At 39.8% G+C, this 20,497-nt stretch overlaps 1 protein-coding gene across 3 annotated transcripts in view; it reads left to right on the plus strand.

Annotated features, from left to right (window-relative positions):
• Positions 1-6,041: 6,041 nt before the first annotated feature.
• The window catches only part of FAM149A (family with sequence similarity 149 member A), a 62,576-nt gene continuing 48,120 nt past the window's right edge, over positions 6,042-20,497 (plus strand). Inside the window, exon 1 of one of the 3 annotated variants that reach the window (XM_037831187.1) lies at positions 6,042-7,200. In XM_037831187.1, the coding sequence (XP_037687115.1) occupies positions 6,521-7,200 (680 nt within the window). In that variant the 5' untranslated portion in view covers positions 6,042-6,520. The remainder of the gene's footprint in view (positions 7,201-20,497) is intronic. The other 2 variants (XM_037831185.1, XM_037831188.1) reach the window with 2 other exon arrangements.

Genomic DNA, 20,497 nt, shown 5'->3' on the forward strand with positions numbered 1-20,497 from the left:
ATCTTTGCTGAGGTGTAAAGTGTCCTTCTTCCCTCCTGGGAGGGTGAATTTGAAGCCAGGAAGAAAGAATCAGATACATTATATGTCACTGCTACTCACCAAAAGAACTTTTTAGAAATGTCTTCTTACTATAGCAACAAAGTATGTGTGTGTGTATTTAAATCTTTTCAGTTTCTGAAAATAATCATGACTTTTCTGTATGGTATTTAGCATTTATCATATATCAGAAAATTTTATATAAATGTCATTTATTCAGTTAGAATATTATTATTGAAATAATTTAAAGACAGAAAAATGCATAGAAGAAATTGAAATTACTCATAATTCTACCTTCCAGAAAAAAAATCAGTTAACATTTCATTATAATTCCTTAGTGTTCATCTTTAAAATTCACATGTATTGATTTTCATTGATTGTAAGATGCATATTTTTTCATCCGCTAACTATGAAATTGTGATGCATATTTTAACTGATGTTGGTATTTGCCAGGGGATAACATTTTGGCTTTTAGATATTAATTTTAATTACTTTAAAACATCAATTTAGTATCCATTCTAATTGTTGTAACTGTGAAATTAGCTATACAAAACTGATCAGCTATACAAAACTCATCAAGTTTTTTTCGAAAAAGGGTGGTAGAAACACCAAAGGATAAGTGATTTTTAACTGAAGGTCATGTGATCTAAAGCTGTTTTTTGATCAGTTTAACATTGCTTTTTTTTTTTTAAATTTAATTTTATTGAGATTGATCACATACCATATAATTATCCAAAGATCCAAAGTGCACTATCAATTGCCCATGGTACCATCATACAGCTGTGCATCCCTCATCACAATTATTTTTCTTTCAATTTTTAGAATATTTTCATTACTCCAGAAAAGAAATAAAGACAAAAAAAGGAGACTCAAATTCTCCCATACCCCTAACCACCCCTCTCCATTATTGACTCCTAGTATTGGTATGGTACATTAGTTACTATTGATGGAAAATGTTAAAATACTACTAACTGTAGTATATAGTTTGCAATAGGTACACATTTTCCTTATATATCCTTCTAGTATTAACTTCTAGTTATAGTGTCATACATTTGTTCTAGTTCATGAAAGAGATTTCTATTATTTGTACAGTTAATCACAGAGATTGTCCACCACAAGATTCACTGTTTTATACATTCCCATCTTTTAACCTCCAACTTTCCTTCTGGTGACATGTAACTTTAAGTTTCCCTTTTCCACCACATTCACATACCATGCAGCACTGTTAGTTATTCTCATGATAATGTGCTACCATCACCTCTGTCCATTTCAAAACACTTAAGTTCAACCTAGTTGAACATTCTGCTCATAATAAGCAACCGCTCCCCATTCTTTAATCTCGTTCTATATCCTAGTAGCTTATATTTCATGTCTATGAGTTTAAATATTATAATTAGTTCAAATCAGTGAGACCATGCAGCATTTGTCCTTATGTGTCTGTCTTACTTCACTCAATATAGTGCCTTCAAAGTTTCCTCATCAACCCATTTTTTAAGACAGTTTTGTTCACACACCATACATTCCATTCTAAATAAACAATCACTGGTTTCCTGTTAGTCACTTATTTATGTATTCAGTATCATCACACCGATCTATATACGGGCATCTTCACTTCTTCCACAAAGAAGGAGGAAGAGTCAAAGAAGGTAGACCAAAGGAAAAGAAAAAAGAAAGAGAGGGAAAAAAACATGACAGCTAAAAAGAAACAAAAGGAAAGATAAAGTTAAACTAAAGTAGAATAAAAGAGTCAGACAACATCACCAATGCCAAGAGTCCCATACCCCTCCCTTATGTCCCCCTCTTAAAGGCATTTAGCTTTGGTAAATTGCCTTGGTTACATTAAAGGAAGCATAATTCAATGTTTCTGTTAACTGTAGTCTCTAGTTTGCACTGATTGTATTTTTCCCCCAATATCACCCTATTTTTAACACCTAGCAAGGCTGACATTCATTTGTTCTCCTTCATGTAAAAACGTATTTATACATTTTATCACAATTGTTGAGCACCCTAGGTTTCACTGAGTTATACAGTCCCAGTCTTTATCTTTCATCTTTCCTTCTGGTTTAACATTGTTCTTGTTTTAATGATCTTCCCTCAGTAGAAATCAGAGCTCTTAATCAATTGAAAGAAAATTTGTCTGAGGGTGTACAGAAGTTTTGATTTGTTTTGTTCAATTCTACTGTGTTTTATCATTAGAAACAAGTAATACACATTTACTTGAAAATATTCAAACAGCACAAAATGGACAAGGTTGGAAGGAAATATAGCTATAATTTCCTTCCAGATCTTTTACTGTGCTATATTCATCAATGTAGCTTTGTGTTACATATGGTAAAAATTGCCATTTATTGAGAGCTTACCATGTGCTAGGCTCTGTTCTAATTACCTTGCATGTATTAGTCAATATAACATTCAAAAGGTGCCATTATTTGAGGTATGTACAATTATCATCCCTGAATTACAGATGGGGGATGTAGTTGAGGTCTCTGTGTTTTGGTTAAGTGGCAGAGATAGAAAATGAACCCAGAGAGCTCAGCTCTAGAATTTACCGTACTGTATCACCTCCACTGTGGCGCTTAGTAAATACTGGTTGATTCAATAAATGTCTTTCATTGTTCAGAAGTTTTAAAGATTTTTATAAACACATTTGTTAGTCATTCTTTTTATCTGGCCTTGGTGTCATGCTAAGTGAGGCACTTCAACTTCTTCAACAGATTAATTACACACGTTATTTGTTTTAACTTTCGTGTTTCACCAACATAACATTTCTTCATAGCAACATGGTTATAACTGCCTAATACTTTCTCAATGATGCAGCTAAGCTTTGTTATACACCACAGAAAAGCAATCAGATTGTTAATTAACCAATATAATTAGGAGAAGTTTATCACATAAAAAATTGCTTTCACATCTCTAACAAAATCTATCTAAAATAAACACTGTCACTGTTGGAAACAAGGATTTACTACATTTACTTGTACTTCACTGTCCTGCTTGAGCCAGGCCACTATGAGATATCATCTGAGGCTCAGGTTGTGAGAACAATGCGCTACTGGTAATTAACAAAGAAGCCTGATAGAATTTAATATCCACCTGAAAGACTGCTGATGGATGAACCACAAGTGTGTAAACGCTTAGCATCTTGCTAAGAATTGCTTATTATGTATGCAATTATAGGACATTTTCAAAGCACCTTTAAACCATGGGATCATTCATTCATTGTCCCTTCTTCCTGAGGCTGGCTGGCTGGTCAGAATGCTGCATCCGCTAACTTAATCAATAACTATATCACTTTGTCTATCCTTCTGCTGATTCCTGACAATCTCCCTGTAAATTTGAGACCCTTATGATTATTAGTTTATTTTGTAGTCAATTTTTCAGAGCAAATAAACCCACTGAAGGTTTTCATGGAGGCACCAGCAAGACATTACAATCCTGAAGTGCCCCCATGAATAGATAGGATACATGGAAGTACAGCTTAGAGAGAGAATGCTTTCCAGGCTGGGATCTTGGAAGAGTATGCAGCCGTTCTGTAGCCTTATTAACAGTATTCATATATTTAGGGAAAAGTATACACACAGAAGGGAAGTGGTTAGTAACAGAAGAGTAGAAATAGCTAGAGAGAGCCCCAGATGGCTGGCTGACTGCGTCAATGTTCAGGCAGGGTTGCTTTTCTATGAAGGAGGCGGGTGATCAGTTCTCATAGTTCTTGTCTTTTATACTTGAATCATATGATTGGCTCCCCTTGCTCACCCAACAATCTCTTCATTTGCTTTGGCCTTAACATAAATTCCTCTTGCAGGGAAAGAACAGAGGACATGACTGCTCCACAGTCAGTTAACACATTTGAGTTGGGGCATATGCATCTTTTTTATGACTAAGATGGGTGGATTTGCTTCCTTAGATTGGTCAACTGTGAGGGTGCTGGCCCAGTCAGATTTCTGAGCCTGAAAAATTGCGGACGCTGAGATGCGGCATCAAACAAGTTCTGCCCCTAAGAACTGAAGGAGCTGAATTAGCCAGTGGGCCTTCACTTTGCAATGGTCCTCACTCATTGCCTGTCCATTTAAGCTACAGTACATATGTTCAGCATCAACAGGTGATTAGGAGCTTAAACACAGTAAGCACAGTGGAATTTTTTCACTCTAGAAATGATCCCTCCTTGTACTGAGAGTGACCTAATATATTAAGGGTTTACTTGTTTTATGAATGAGAATCAAGACCCTTAGAAAATAAACAAACAAAAATACTTAAGAAAATACTTTGCAATCCTGAATGAGTGCTATAGAAAAATTAAGTGTTCTGATGGATCTTCCACACTTCGGAGGCTACCCACTGAGTTACTGCAAAAAAAAAAAAAAAAAAAAAAAGAAAAGAAAAGAACATTGAGAACACGAGAAATGCCAAAGATTCAACAGCAACCTGCTCCTGGTGTCCTTGCATTGTGATGGACTTGGTGCAGCTTCCCCAATTTGACCCAGAAACCCTCCCTCTAGTTTCCATTGCAGTTCTTGGATATGTCTGTTTACTTTGTCCCTGAATTGCATTCTTTACTGTGTACTGGTGCTTTATATGCTATTTCATGTAAACTATCAAATCATCACCATCATCATCATTATTACCATTCACATTTTCAAGGGGAAGAAATAAAGGCCCATTTAGTTTAAATAAGTCATTGCCCAAAGTCATAGAATTTGCATTTGGTAGATTTGAACTAGAATCTGTCTGCCTGAGTCCTGTGTTCCACCAACTGTGTGCTCTTGCCTCTTCCAGCTTCCAGGGTCCTGTATAATCTGGCCCTTCTCAGCCATATCTCTTACTTCTCTCATTCACACAAATGTTCTGCCCTCCCCAAGTGAACGTGGAGTGCAACAGCTACCTCTGACTGTACTGGTTCTTTGAGGCATTCATTTTAGAACACATGATATTAAATCATTTTCCATGCTGTGGAAAGAGAACATTTCCTTTGCATCTCAGTTCTTAATCTTAAAGTAGAAAAGTACACAGTAAATGTTTGTTGGTAGTAGTTGGATGCAGAAAAGGGATCAGGATGGGATGTGGATATCATAAGCAGAAAGTTGATTAGCTGTCTGCTAGAAAACTGTGCAATCCAGTTTGATAACTCACAAGGGACTAAAATATGTAACCCTAAATGTTGCTTTATTTATTCACTACCAGATTTATTTATCCCTCCTTTCCTTGCTCCAAACAAAACATATATCTCCTGAGCCAAAACAGAAACCCTCCCTTGAACATTAACGGATAACCACTCTCAACACATTATTTTTCATCCTTGTTCAAAAATGACCTCAGACCCCACAGATATTCACAAACCATACTCTTCCTCTCACGTTTCCCCAAATGAAGTAAAATGCAATTTATTTCACACAATAATTAAAAAAAACTCTTACCTTTCAAATCTGTCTTTGAATTTTTATCTACTCAGTTTGATTATAGTTTGAGTTCTCAAACATTTCCATTACACCATCTCTTGGTTCACTCCAATTGATGGGTTAACCACATATTGTATGTGGATTTTTACTAGTGTAGCTCTCAGTGCCAACCTTATCTCTTGGTTGAGGCACCTCACTGCTGTTCCCATATGTCATCTTTAGTGACACACTTTTTGAACATGACACCGAAGTGCTGGTAGGGGTACTGCTGTTTCAAGTCTACCCACCTGAATGCACCTTTACCTGAATGTGCCCATCTTCCCTCACATCAGAAAGCTGGCCTTCCCCCTAACTGTGCCACGTCTGGCCTTGTCAGATAAGATGCGTTTCAGACCTTTTGTAACCAGAATAATCTTTCCCATGGCCATGGACAAATTCTTCCCTCCTCAGCCCCAGCGCCTGGCGAATTTGTGAGTGTTGGAGAAATTGGAGACTGTTCCTTTAAGGCATGAATCAGGAGAAGAGCCAGTGTAATCTCTTAGGGACACAGCCCCTAGCTGCAGTCTGGGGCCTAATTAGCAGTGAGCCTAGCAGGGTTTTGTTTAGCTTAGCAACCGTCGGGTGTCTCTGGCCGAGGCCGCAATCTCCACTCTCCGCCCGCGGTGGCGCTGGCAGGTGCAGCACGTCGCCTCCCCGGGCTACCAGACCCCTGGCCCTCGGGGGTCTCGCCACAGGAAAGCAGGGAAAGGACTGCCAATTTCTTCCCCATCCCACGAGGGTGGACCGACGTCTCCCTGCCTCAGTGCCCTGCTGGGCAGAACGGGCGTCGGGGCAGGTCAGTGCAAAGTGACGCGCGGCTGACGCGCCCCGGTGGGTCCTCCCGGTGGAGAGAACTTGGGGCCCGACCTACACCGCACTCGGGGCGTCCCGGACTCGGCGGCGTGCTGTGGCCCCAGGGCTCCCTGCCTCCCTCCGGCGCAGCTGGCTACCAAGTCCCGATCCCCGCTGACGGCCGTGGATGGAGCCCCGCCGCCCGGTTCACCGTGATCTTGAGATTCGGGCGGTAGCGGGGACGTTTCCAAGGCCGAGGCATGAAGGTGGCTGTGCTGGACCTTGGGTCTCTCTTTGCCAAAATCTTCAAGACCTCTGCGGCGCCCCCGGCGGTCCCTTCGCCGGTCGCCTCCTCCAGCCTCTCGGGGGGCGTCGACTCCGTGGGCTCCGACAGCTCCCTTAGCACAGCCCCGACCCTGACCCCCCTCCCCGCCCTGCCCGCCTCCCCCTCGGCCTCGCGGGGTGCCCCCGCCCTGATGCCCCCGGCCCCCGCCGCTCTCCACCCGCTGCTCACCGCCTCCTGCCCCAGGGGCTCGGCCGCAGGCCGCGTGACCGAAGCAGTGTGGCCCACCCGCTCGCTGCCCAATAGCCCGGGAGCAGCCAAAGTTCAGCCCCCGCCCCTGCCCCTGCCCCAGCCCCCCACCAGCGGCAGTGGCGGCGGCTGCAGCCCCGCGGGCTCCCCCGCTCACCTCGTGGCCCTGGCGCGGCCGCCCCCGGGCCCTGGCGGGCTTTGGGCCGCGCTGCCGTCGATGGGGGGCGCCGCGAGCCGCAGCCCCAGTTTAGCCGCGAGCCCAAGGAACCCCCACCAGCCTGGCCCCGGAGAGCGAGAGCCCAGCGCGTGGTTGCCCCCCGGTCCCGGGCCGAAAACTCTGTTCTTCACCCTCCCCGACATCGGCGAGGAGTGGGCTTCCGACAGCGACGCGGAGGATGGCGGAGACGCGTGAGTATCCGCGGGGTCCCGGGATGTCTTTCTCCGCCTCCCCCTTTCCTGCCACACCCACCCTGCAAAGGTGCTGATTGCAGTGGGTTCCACTAAACACCGTCGACATTCTCCTTGCATTTTTCCTGGGTCCCTCTTTCTTGACTTCCTGGTTTTTGCAAACATACCCTATGAAGTGCTTTTGCCCAAATTTTTCGGAGCTAATCCTCTGCTGTTTACCAGCGGAGAGGGAGGGGAAAGGAATCTCGACGTGAAGGAAAGGAGGACGGACCTTTGTTTTCCTTCTAGCTCAAGTGTTGACACAGATGGTTTGTTAGCCCTGTTTACTGACGCTTTGAAAGAGCCTTAACGCCCCTTTCTCTGCTTCAGAATACGGCAGGTGTGCGAGGTAATCGAATACACACGTTGGGAGCTACGATTTTAAGAAACAGCAAGACGATGTGCCTCCCTGCTCTTGAGGATCAGTCCCGGTTCTTATCCCAAGTGGGCCGGGTTTCCTTTGTAAGACATCTAGTTAATTTATGTGTGTGAAACGTCATCTGACACACACGGAATTTGTAATGCTGTTGACACATCTGATCATATACCCTAGAGTTCTTGAGTTCTTGCTACAGAACCCTGAGGTACTTCAGAAACATTGGCTGACTTCATTGGTACAATTTCACAGGGAATTAAAGAACACTTCCCTCACACACACACACACACACACACACACACACACACACACACACACACACACACACACACACACCTCCTTCTCCATCAAAAAAACAGTGGTGAAAACACCACCCTTGTAACATGTGTACTTTAGAACTAAGTGAATTTTATTTTTTAATGAGCAGAACATATAGCTAGTCATAAATGTGCACAAAAATTTTTATCCTTCTGGATTCTACAAAAGAATAGTGAAATGATGGAAGATACACCAGCAGGGGCCATTCACAGATGGAGGTCTCTGTATTATAATCTAGTGAGGGAAGAATAATCAGGCCTAATAGCACTGATGCTCCTTCCCCAAACCCCAACCAAAAAATGAAAATCCAGACCGGAAAACTTTTGCTTTGAGACCGACTCTAGCCAATTCGTAAGTTAAATGATCACATTTTTGCAAAGCAGCATGATATTAATCTCAATGTTAAAATAAGCAATTAAGTAATATTATTATGAAATTAATTTATTAATGTTATGAAATGCATTAATCAACTAATTAATGATCAGTTAATCAACTGATCAATTGACTTTCCTTAGTGAAAAATGAATTGTGTTTTAATAAGTGGCTGGAATATGAATGCTTAAGGAGTTAGACCTTTGTTATTGGCTACTGGTCCTTAACATTTATGCAATTAATGTTTTATGAGAAAACAGATCTACACACTGACCTTAAACTCTGGTCTTAGTGTTGTTTACAAATAGGCAGTGAAATATGCAGCATGGCCAAGGAAAGAACTGGTGTTGGTTTCAATTCTTGAGCATTTTAGCCCATGTTTCTAATATTCTAAATTTTTAATAGATAACTTTATTGAATAACACTGTATTTGGCATTATATACAGAAGAGACTATTCTGCATTTGCAATTGTATCCCATTTTACTGAAAGTGAAGGCACTGAATGTTAGAGAATTGCCATGAGAAATAGTATGCACAGATATGTGCTTTCAAGAATCTTCTTATGTGTAATTCCTACTCTTTGTCTGTAGCAGAGGTAAAATCATCCACAGAGACAGGGCAGCAGACCAGCCCTCCAAGTCTAGCATTTTTCTTTTTTTTATACACAGCTACTCATATTTTCTTCCTTTTGTTTTATCCCATTTCTTTTTTTTTTATTTTATTAAATTCAGTTTTATTGAAATACATTCGCACACCGTACACTCATCCATGGTATACAATCCACTGTCCACAGTATGATAACATAGTTATGCGTTCATCACCACAATCTATCTCTGAACATTTTCTTTACATCAGAAAGAACCAGAACAAGAATAAAAAATAAAAGTGAAAAAAGAACACCCATATCATCCCCCCATCCCACCCCATTTGTCCTTTAGTTTTTATCCCCATTTTTCTATTCATCCATACACTAGATAAAGGGGGCGTGATCCACAAGGTCTTCACAATCACACTATCATCCCTTGTAATCTGTATTATTATACAGTTATCTTCAGGAGTCCAGACTGCTGGGTTGGAGTTTGGTAGTTTCAGGTATTTACTTCTAGCTATTCCAATACATTAAAACCTAAGAGGTGTTATCTATATAGTGCATAAGAATGTCCACCAGAGTGACCTCTCAACTCTGTTTGAAATCTCTCAGCCACTGGAACTATTTCGTCTCATTTTGCATCCCCCTTTTGGTCAAGAAGATACCCTCAGTCCCACGATGCCGGGTCCACATTCATCCCCGGGAGTCATATTCTGCATTGCCAGGGAGATTTACAACCCTGGGAGTGGTATCCCATTTCTTTTTAATTCCATTAAATTTAGAAAAGATTAAAGGAGAAGGAAGAAAGAATTAAAGTGACTTTTCCTTTAGCACCTTGAAGTATATACTTTTTCCCCTCCTGGATTTCTGCTGTGGCTATTTATAACATTGAATAAATGAACACCATAAGAAAATATATTTAAATTATACCCCTACCATGTCATCTGTCAGTTCGCAGATAGCTGCTGCTGAATGGTAACCAGCTTGGTTAATATTAAAATCGTGTATTTAGTTTTCAAAAGCCTGGGGACATGGAGAGAGACAGGTGGTGAACATCAAAGCAGGAGGGGAAAAAAAAAAATAAAGCAACTGGAGACAACGTGAATTCATGTTTAAAAAAAATGTAAACTAATCCTAAAGAAACACTGATCTAGTTTTAAAAGTATTCCAGTCAGTTATAATAGAAAGTCCTAATTTGCAGTTTATATATTTTAAAAGATAACCCCAGCACTTTACATTTGACCAAATTCTGTACTTGGCCTTTGTTAAAACTTAAAATAGTGACATCAGTTTGAGTGGATGATATGCAAACTTTCTTTTGGTTCAGAGGCTCCCCCCACCCCAAGAAGCTATTTAGCATCATGAGTTTTGATTTCTGGCCCATGGATGAGATAAATGAGCTGCCCATGGAAGAGATCATCGTCCTTTTCATAACACAGGGCTTACTGGCTGCCACATCTGAACCAAAGGTAGAAGATATTGAGTGCTCCTGACCCATCCCATCTCTTGCACCCCCAGATATATGGTACAATATTTCCATCTTTCTCCTTTACTTCCCTATGTATTTTATTTATATACTGTACCTCATTTACACTGTTTTTCAGCCACACTCATCTCTTCACCAACTCCTGTTGCACTTCTGGTTTTTAACCATGCAATTATGACCTTGTGTAAAGGTCTTATTCTGTTTGCTCTGCAAATATAAGAATTCATAGTAGTAGATATATAAAGGAATAGAAAGATAGATAGATAATGGCTTTCTATAAAAGTCAGTAGATTGTAAATGTCATATATCTTTTCTAAATTATAGCTGATTGCACATAGTAGTGGCTTTTTTTGAGTGATTGAGTTCCATTGGCAAGGTCATGTCAACGTCAAAATGTTGCCGTAGCTGTCTGCAGGCCTTGTCAACTTGGCTGGCCATAAAATCAACTCAATTCACCCATCACTGAGGCAGCCTGGAGTAGCTGTTAAGCCTATGGACCCTGGAATCAAACAAGTTGTATTCTAATCTCAAGTTTGCTAGCTAAGGGAGTCTGGGCAAGTTATTCAGTCATTCGAAACTGTGGGCTTTCCTCCTTGATTAAATGGAAATAATTCTTTCCTCATGTGGATGTTTAAAAATTAACTGAAGTAATGTATTAAGTGCTTAACACACACACACAAAATGCTTAAAAAATGTTTGCTATGATCACTATGTGCTTCTTGGCACAAATGAAAATTGAAAGCTTGTTTTCTTCCTGGAGAAGAAAAGAGCAAGAGGAAAAAGGATTCATTTGTAGTTATAATGTGACTATGATAAATAGCATCTTTTAGTTCAGTTATTTGAGAGAACAAATTACAGGACATTCTAATCTTTCATCATTATTCTCCCTGCATGATTTATATTAGAAAAATTAGCTTGATCAAGATCACCAACGAGTGCTGTATAACAACTGGAAGAAAATCTATCTACCATCCTGGGACATAACTTTTCATCTTTAGAGACCTTTCAGAATACTCAGCCGTATCATAAAACAGACATCACTGGCACTTTGTATAGCTCATGTACATTCCTGCCCCATTATCCTATGATTTATGTTCACATCTCATATTATCCTTTGTAGTACTATAATCTCTTTGTCCTGTGACACTTAAGGCAGTACATGCCCACAGCAGGCATTTAATAAATATTTATTAAATGAATAAATGAATGAAATTATTTTCTTCTTTCCACAATTAATCTTCCTGGCTCCCTAATCTATAAAAATCTAGAGGGATTTCAAAGTTCCTTCTTTGAAAATGATTGTTGTTTTGGGTTTTTTTGTTTCGTTGTCTTGGAGTTTTCCCAGAGTTAACAAAGCTTTCTGCTGGGACTTTGCATTCCCTTAAGGATGAATGATGAGCTCAGTATACAATTGTCATATGACTCTCCCTTTGCATTGCAATCATATGACTATTATTTTAATTAAAAATAGTAATGAATTTGACTTGGTTATCCATGTCTAGCACTTGCTTAAACCCAAGAAAACATTTTTGTTCTTACTTTTTTATACAAACATTTTTTAGCTTTAAATCATCCTCTTTATTTTATTATTTAAAAATCTCAAAAATTGTACTTGAGTTAGTAGCTATATGTTTTTCTGTTGTATATTTTAAATAAAGAGCACACTTGAAATTTTTTCTAATGTAGTAGCCAGTTATAAAACAGCAATTGTATGAGGTAGTATTATTTTCCCTATAGTACATACTAAGAAATTGAGACACACAAAGATTGACATTCCCAAGGAAATAGTCCTGGAAAGTAGTATAGCTGGGATTTGAATCCTTAATAATTCTATAATTGCAATAGCTAATTTAAATTGAACTCATTTTTAGAGCTTAGATTTTGAGTTGAATTGACCATGATTCAAATCTCGCCATATAATTTTTCTTAAGGTAATAGAGTACTGAGAATACTTCTTAACTATTTACCTTGGCTACCTTTATTAATCTCTTTAAGCCTCCCTTTCTCACCCATAAAATTGAAATTAATTAAAAAGCAGCTAAGTTTGAGTGGGGACCAGATCAAGAGGAGAGTCTACAACAGGTCCAGGCTGCTGTGCCACTTGGACCTCTTGATCTGGCTGATCCAATGATGCTGGAGGTGTCAGTTGCAAATGGAGATGCTGTCTGGAGCCTTTGGCAGACCCCTATAGCAGAGTCACAGGGAAGACCCTTAGGATTTTGAAGCAAAGCCTGTCATTCTCTGCCGATAACTACTCTCCTTTTGAGAAGCAACTTTTGGCCTGCTACTGGGCCTTAGTAGAGAATGAACGCTTAACCATGAGCCACCAAGTTACCATGAAAACTGAGTTGCCCACCGTGAACTCAGTGTTGTCTGCCACCAACCCATAAAGTTGGGCATGTACAGCAGCACTCCATCATAAAACGGAAATAGTATATATGAGATAGGGCTCAAGCGGGTCCTGAAGGCACAAGTAAGTTACATGAGGAAGTGGCCCAAATGCCTACGGCCCCTACTCCTGCCACATTACCTTCTCTTTCCCAGCCCAGAGCTATGGCCTCTTGGGGAGTTCCTCACGATCAGTTGACTGAGGAAGGGAAAACTTGGGCCTGGTTTATAGATGGTTCTGCATGGTTTCCAGGTGCCACCCTAGAGTGGACAGCCACAGCACTACAGCGCCTTTCTGGGACATACTTGAAGGACAGCTGTGAAGGGAAATCCTCCCAGTGGGAAGAACTTTGAGCAGTGGGCCTAGTTGTTCATTTTGCTTGGAAGGAGAAATGGCCAGAGAAGTGTTTGTGTACTGACTCATGAGCTGTCACCAGTGATTTAGCTGGATGGTCAGGAACTTAGAAGCAACATGATTGGGCAATTGGTGATAAGGAGATCTGGGGGAGAGTATGTGGATAGACATAGTGAGTGGGCAAAAAACATGAAGATATTTGTGCCCCATGTAAATGCTCACCAGAGGGTGACTTCAGCAGAGAAGGATTTTAATAATCAAGTGGATAGGATTACCCGTTCTGTGGATACCAATCAGCCTCTTTCCCCAGCCACTCCTGATATTGCCCAATGGGCTCATGAACAAAGTAGTCATGGTGGTAGGGATGGAGGTTATGCATGGGCTCAGCAACATGGACTTCCACTCACCAAGGCCAACCTGGCCACAGCCACTGCTGATTGCCCTATCTGCCAGCAACAGAGACCCACACTCAGTTCCCAAAATGATACCACTCCTTGAGGTAGTCAGCCTGCTACCTAGTGACAGCTTGATTACCCTGGACCATTTCCATCATGTAAGGGGCAGGATTATCTTCTAACAGGAATAGAAACATACTCTGGATATGGGTTTGCCTTCCCTGGGTGCAGTGCTTCTTCCCAAACTGTGTATGTAAACATCTCTCTATGATGCTTGATACATAAGTACTCATAAATAATACCTAGTACTCTTATTTTATAATGCTCATTATTCTAAATATATTTTACCTATAACCCACAATCAGCATCCTTTCAACAATGCACAGTTCGTTTTTGTGATCTGCAGTGAAGGTCAATGTTCTGGTTTGCCAGTGCTGCCGTTATGCAAAAATACCAGAAATGGATTGGCTTTTATAGAGGGAATTTATTAGTTACAAATTCACAGTTCTAAGCCATAGAAGAGTCCAGACTAAAGCATCAACAAGATGATACCTTCACTAAAAAAGGCCTGTGGTGTCTGGAACACCTCTGTCAGCTCGGAAGGCACATGACTGGTGTCTGCTGTTCCTTTGCTCCCGGGTTGCATTTCAAAATGGCATCTCTGGGCTTGTCTCTCTTAGCTTCTCCAGGACAAATTCTGTGCTAGCCTCTCCAAATGTCCCCAAGCATCTGCTTTCAACAGCCATCTCCAAAATGTTTCTCTCAGCTGCTCTTGGGGCATTTTGTCCTCTCTTAGCTCCTGTGCATCCTTAGCTTAGCATCTCCAAACGTCCTTCTGTCTGCAACTCCAAGCATCTCTAAGCATCTCTAAGTGTCAGCTGCATCTGGGCCTGTGTCAGCTGTCTTTTAAAGGACTCCAGTAAACTAATCAAGACCCACCCTGAATGGACAGAGTCAAATCTCCATGGAAACATTCAGTCAAAAGGTCACACTTTAATCAAAAAGATTAATCAATCTGCCCCCACAAGATTTCATTAAAAAGTAGGGCTTTTTCTGGGGGACATAATATATACCAACCAGCACAGTCAATATATTATTTTCTAAACAATTATTGTCAACTTGTATTTAACAAACATGGAGTATTCTAAAACATGGAGCTAGCCTTTTTGAGTGACCAGAGGAAGACGTGAAAGTAGATCTTATCACTAAAGAATAGAAATCAGATGAATGACTCAAGAGTTCTTTCAGACAAATTGTCCAAGTGGGAAGGGGGGTCAAGGATTTGGTTCCTAAAGTATGTGTAAAATTGGGATATATGGAGACTTGGGGTTGGAGTTTGGGAGGACCTTCTAGAAGAATAAAACTGTGTGAGCAAAAGTATGGAGGTACAAAAACACATGTCATCAGGAGTTCAATTCGTTAGGAGCATACCATTTGTTAAAAGGGGTTAAGAGAAAACTGGGGAGAGCCTTGGATACTAGACTCTGTTTAGTGAACACTGGTAAAGCCACAGAATGTTTTCCGGCAGAGAAGTGTCATGAGCAGGACTGGGTGCTTTAGAAGGATTAAACTGTTGCTTAGAAGAGAGTAAAAGCAGAGAGACAGTAAGAAGCCTCTACCAATAAACCAGGTGACAGTTACAGAGGCCTCGGAATGAAGATGAAGGAAATAAAGATATGGGGATGATATCTATCACAGGACCTGGCAACACATTAGAGAGACTGAAGGGAGCAAGGAGGAGAGCTGAATTTGATTTCATAGTTAGATTTCCTGTGGTTTGGAGGAGAATGATGTTGATAAAATCAGGAGCAGAAGAAGTGGTTTTGTCAGGTAAATGAGGAATTCACTCTGGGACACAGTGAGTTGAAGTCTTAGGAAAATACCTGGAGAAGGTGTCAGGCAGGGAGCTGGACGTCCATGAATGAAACACAGGAGAAAAATGGGGCTGGAGATATAATTTGACAGCCTTCTGGATATATTTGAATATATATAGCAATTACAAATTCCAGTAACAAATTTGAAAGTGCATAGAGTTCTATATTCTGCTTGCTGGGTGTTTTAAGATCTTCAAAAATTAGAGGTGCCTCCTTTCTCTGGACTAGATCAGTACTTCTCAAAATGTGTTTTCTTCTAGTTAATTGTTATCAGTTACCAGCTAGTTACTTGTTGACAATCCAAAATGAGGTAAGTAAAGAGAATGAGAATAAGCATTTAGAAACTTGTTTAGCAATTGACAGATTAATTCAATGACTATTGAATCTAGTAGTAGAACATTAGACTTGTATTTCATATATCTTTTTTCTCCATTTTAATTTCTTAGCAATTTATTTTTCTTGTATTTTTAAGTATTTTCCCACAGTGGGTTGGAAATTTTGAAAAAATGGTCTGACACTACAGACAGTTTGAGAGGCACTAAGGTAGACTTTACTTAGGTACCTTCTGACCAAAATAAGCAAGAAATTTTAGGACACTAAGGTAGAAGAAACCAGCCAAATGATTATACTTCTTTATTACTATTCTTAAAATACAGGGCCAAGAATTGTCTCAGTTCAAATAGTCTTTAGAGCTATGTCCATGGAATTCATCACACAGCCAAGGATCCACAGTTCCAAAGAAGAGGATTTCTGATTTTTATTATTGCTTTTCTCAGGGCTGAAATTGTAACCAATGGCTACCTCCCATCACAACTCTCATAATTCATGCACAGCCCTGAATGGTAGTTTAATTAACAAGGCATAAATTGTAAAGATGAATAATTTCCAAACAAAGAGGAACTTTTAACAGGAAACTCACAAACATGACATGCTCTCTCCTCTTGTTGCCAGTCTAGTCTATCTGTGGGAGAGGTTCTTGTTTAAGATCAATAGATGATCATAATTTATTAATCACTTCTGCAGCCCACAGGAAGGGATGACATCATGGGTTTCCATGCCCCATGGGGGTGTTTTTCCTTTTCTAAATTTAAATTCCATTTCAAGCTCCCATTCTGTTAAGATGGTAGAAAATACAGAAAATAGAACTCAGTTATTGAGGGTTCTTCCCTCTTTAACCTGGGTTTGAACTGGTTCAAGTGGGCTTACCTGGGACCAGGGCATTCATTGGTAGGGCAGGAATCCACTTGTTCTTTAATAACCTCTGTCCTTCCTGGCATCCACTGAAATATCCACAATCCCATCCTGTCCTTAGTCTTTATAACTCAGGTGTCTTGTACATAACCACAGGGACCTTTCAGGTGAGGGATCTCTCTCCTTTACTTCTGCGGTTCTTGCGGAAGCTGCGGGAATCAGGCAGCTGCTCCCATCCCAGCAGGCTTGGTCACAGGCCTTCCAGGAGGATGCTCAAGGCCCTGCTCCCTGTACACACTGGGCAGCCTTTCCGTTCTCTGGGATCCTACACCTTATCCAAGCTCTACCCAAGGATCAATGCACACGTCCCCTCCAATCCCTTATCCACAAACTTATCTTAGTTCAGCCTCCACCTAATAAGTACCCAGCTCACCTGGGGCTGGATTACCTGCCTCTGAATTATAGTTTCCTAAAGGTGGTGCTCTAGGAACTCCCTGTTGGTGAATGCCTGGTTCAGAGCCTCCACTAGCCCAGAGGGCACATTTCTGGAAATTGTATAAGGCTCTTATCCTCCCTCCAGGAAGCTCATTACTATGCTAAGATGCATAGCAAGCAGAGGGCCAGCGAGGTGTCAACCCCCGACTGACTTCTTGGCAGGGAACAGGGCACAATGGTCATGACAGAGGTTTTCTTTGCAGTGACCGCTCAAGGCACAGCCCTCCCGTCCATCCTGTAACCTCCAGGATCCTCAGTTCAACCCACAGAGCTGAGATACCCTTTCTCTGGGCAGAAAAGTCGGAGCCCACAGACGCTCCCATATCCAGAGAATCCCTTTCTCTTCTTGGGGTTGGGAAGAACCTCCCTGATGCCTCTGCCCCTCCTAAACGTATCTATGACAAATATATCAAACCTGTCAGTTCAGACTTTTATTTTTTAACATAAAACCAGTGGGGAAAATGCTCTCTCTGTTTTCTGAAACAATAAGCAACAAAAATTTTGGATTACTAAATGTGGAAATTTCCAAAGGAAAATTAAAACACTAGAGAAAAATATTGGTTACCATTTAAAAGTACCTTACCACATATCCTTTCACATAGAGAGCACCTTATGTTCCCTTTATGAGTACATATTGGCTTCTTTTAACAGCAGCCCAAGTCACATGACTCTTTGGATGGACATAATTTTACAACCCATAGGCAACATTTTCAAAAATGACCTGGGACATTTTATGATCCTAGGAATATGAGGACTTATGCAGACATGCATTTACAGGGCATGATTATTATATTATGATGATAAATACTATGATAAAAATACACAGAAGTTGCCCCATGCTTCTTGAAAGGTAGACATAATCAATGCAGACAACATGTTCCATAAAGCAAAAATTAAACAAAGCTTTTGTGATGATTACATGTCCAGTTTAAGCTCCCCATTTAGGTGACCTTATAAAAGAAGCGGATGGTCTTTGGCAATGACAAAAATGACAGCCGGACTAAGACTTCCATAGTGTTGCTTAATGAATAGATTGTTAAGGCTAAGTTGAACTAAATAAAATGATCTTCTCATATGATATGATCTTCTCATATGCTAAGATAGGTAGGTAGACAGATTTGGATATAGATGTATAGATACAGATATACAATGATTCTGTAATCTTCTTAAAATCATTGTCTTCCTATATTTACAACTTTCAAAATTATTTCCAAATAATGTGGATGTTCTTTATAATGGCAGTAATGAAGAAGAGGACAAACCCTACATTGGAGCCCCACTATTACATAGGCTTTTACTACTAATAATTACATTTCAGAGAATGTCGTAGACTCATAGAGGGTTAAAATGGAGATTTATTTTTAAAATGCAATATTTAATTAAAATTCCTAAACTTGTACAATAAAGTTTTAAAAACCGTCTATGTACATGAAACAGTCTTCACAATCCATTTGAAATAAGAGTCCAATGACAAAAATGAACTGCTCCCCCATCCCCCACCCCCCCAAAAAAGAGTAATGTCATTGCTAAATTAATGCTTAAAAATGAATCCCAGGGAACTTTCATTTTAGTATGTGAAGTACATTTTAAAGAAATAGTTGATATATTTTCAAGATAAGGTTAACGTCAATCAGATCTTTGTTTTAATTACTAGTTGAAACATTTGTAAACATTTTCACTGATGGCTGTGAGCCTTGCTCAAATATATGTCATTATCAAAGCCAACTTGTTAGCAATGAAATAACAGTGTATATTTATTCAGGGTCTACTATATGTAGCAAACACTGCACTAGTGTTTTATAGGCATTATCATGAATTCCCAAACAACCATACAGAGTAAGAATTTTATTTCCATTTTACAGATTAGGAAACTTAGAAGCAGAAGGGATAAGAATTTGTTTAAATCCACACAGCTAATATGTGACAAATGTAAGATTCAAATCCAGGGCAGTCAATTATATTGTCCACACATAACCAAGTGTTTTTATTGAGTTGGTTATGATGGTAACAAGTATTAAAATCTACTTCTAAGATAATTTGTGTTATTTTTCCTGCAGCAAACTGACTCTTAAGAATTGTACTCCTTCCAATACAAATAAATTTGAAAAATAAAAGTCATCATGTTAATAAGTAATCTAAAAGAATCTTCCTCAGAATAATATTCCTATTAAAACTGAAAAGGAGACTATCTCAAGCTTAGTTTTGTTCATTTTGAGGTACAGATAGCAGATAAACTACATCATGAATTCTTAAATAAAGCATTAGTTTTGTCAACTATCTACTGGTGTTATTATATAATACTCTTACTTATAAATTATTTTGTGTGTATATAATAGCAAATCAAATATTTTATTAATACTAGTAAGGCAGATAATGCTCAAGCATTGTCTTACTAGAAAAAAAAATGGAGAAGAAGCAATTAGATATGGCACTTGCTGGAAGAAAGGCTATACATGCACATTAGCATTTTCTTAATTAGAGATTTCCACTTAAGGCTTTAGAAGAAGTCTTACAATTAATTATTGACAACTATAATCCTTTCCAGGCAATGAAATTCAGGTTTACTGAAAGAATATACTTCTTTCATGCGACATTTAACATTTTGGACCTTTCTTGCCTATTGATTTCTAACACAAGTGATTTATCTTTAAAGATTTAAAACAATCTAACATTGAGATATCTGTTATTTTAATGATTTGTTAAAGTGATAGTTTTTAAATTAATAATTAACCTCAACTCCTTACCATAAAATTTCTCTTAGCAGAATATATCAAAAGTAAATTGAAAAAATAATGAGACCCTATTTATGATATAAAAGAAATACCCCTGACAAATACTGAATTCCAGTGTATGCACACACACATTCTGACTATATAACAGTGCCTCAAATGCACATACCTACCCTGTTTGGGCTGAAGAAATGAGCCTTGTGCTGCCACCTTCCACCCATTGGTTGTCTTGGAAGCTCCTAATGCCTTCCTGCTTTTGTTCTTTCCAGCTCCATTGAGCTTCTACTTCTGATTCTTTTGTCTTTGTCCTGAGACTTTGTGGTGCAATTTAACCTTGGACTTGATGAATAAATTTGGTTCTTGATTTAACCCTCAAAGATCCTGAGAACCTGGTTTAAACTCCCCTATCACCCTGCTTCACAAGTTGTCTTCCTGGATTACCTGTTAACTGTGTGAGCCAGCCCAGATTCAGCTCCCAGGACCTTACCAAGACACTGACCTTTTGTTTTACACCATGTCTGGGGCTCCCCTGCCTACCAGGAAGAACTGAGTAGCTAATACTGGTTTTCCTTTTTCCTTTCATTAAGTGCTCACTCATCGCAACTATATCTTCATATTAAGTGAAAAATTTTCTGATAAAATATCTGTAGATGAAAAGGAGGTGTCATAAGAGGGTAAATAAAAACAAC

This window comes from Choloepus didactylus, chromosome 3 (genome assembly GCF_015220235.1).
Source record: "Choloepus didactylus isolate mChoDid1 chromosome 3, mChoDid1.pri, whole genome shotgun sequence".
In the NCBI taxonomy this organism is placed as follows: Eukaryota; Metazoa; Chordata; class Mammalia; order Pilosa; family Megalonychidae; genus Choloepus; species Choloepus didactylus.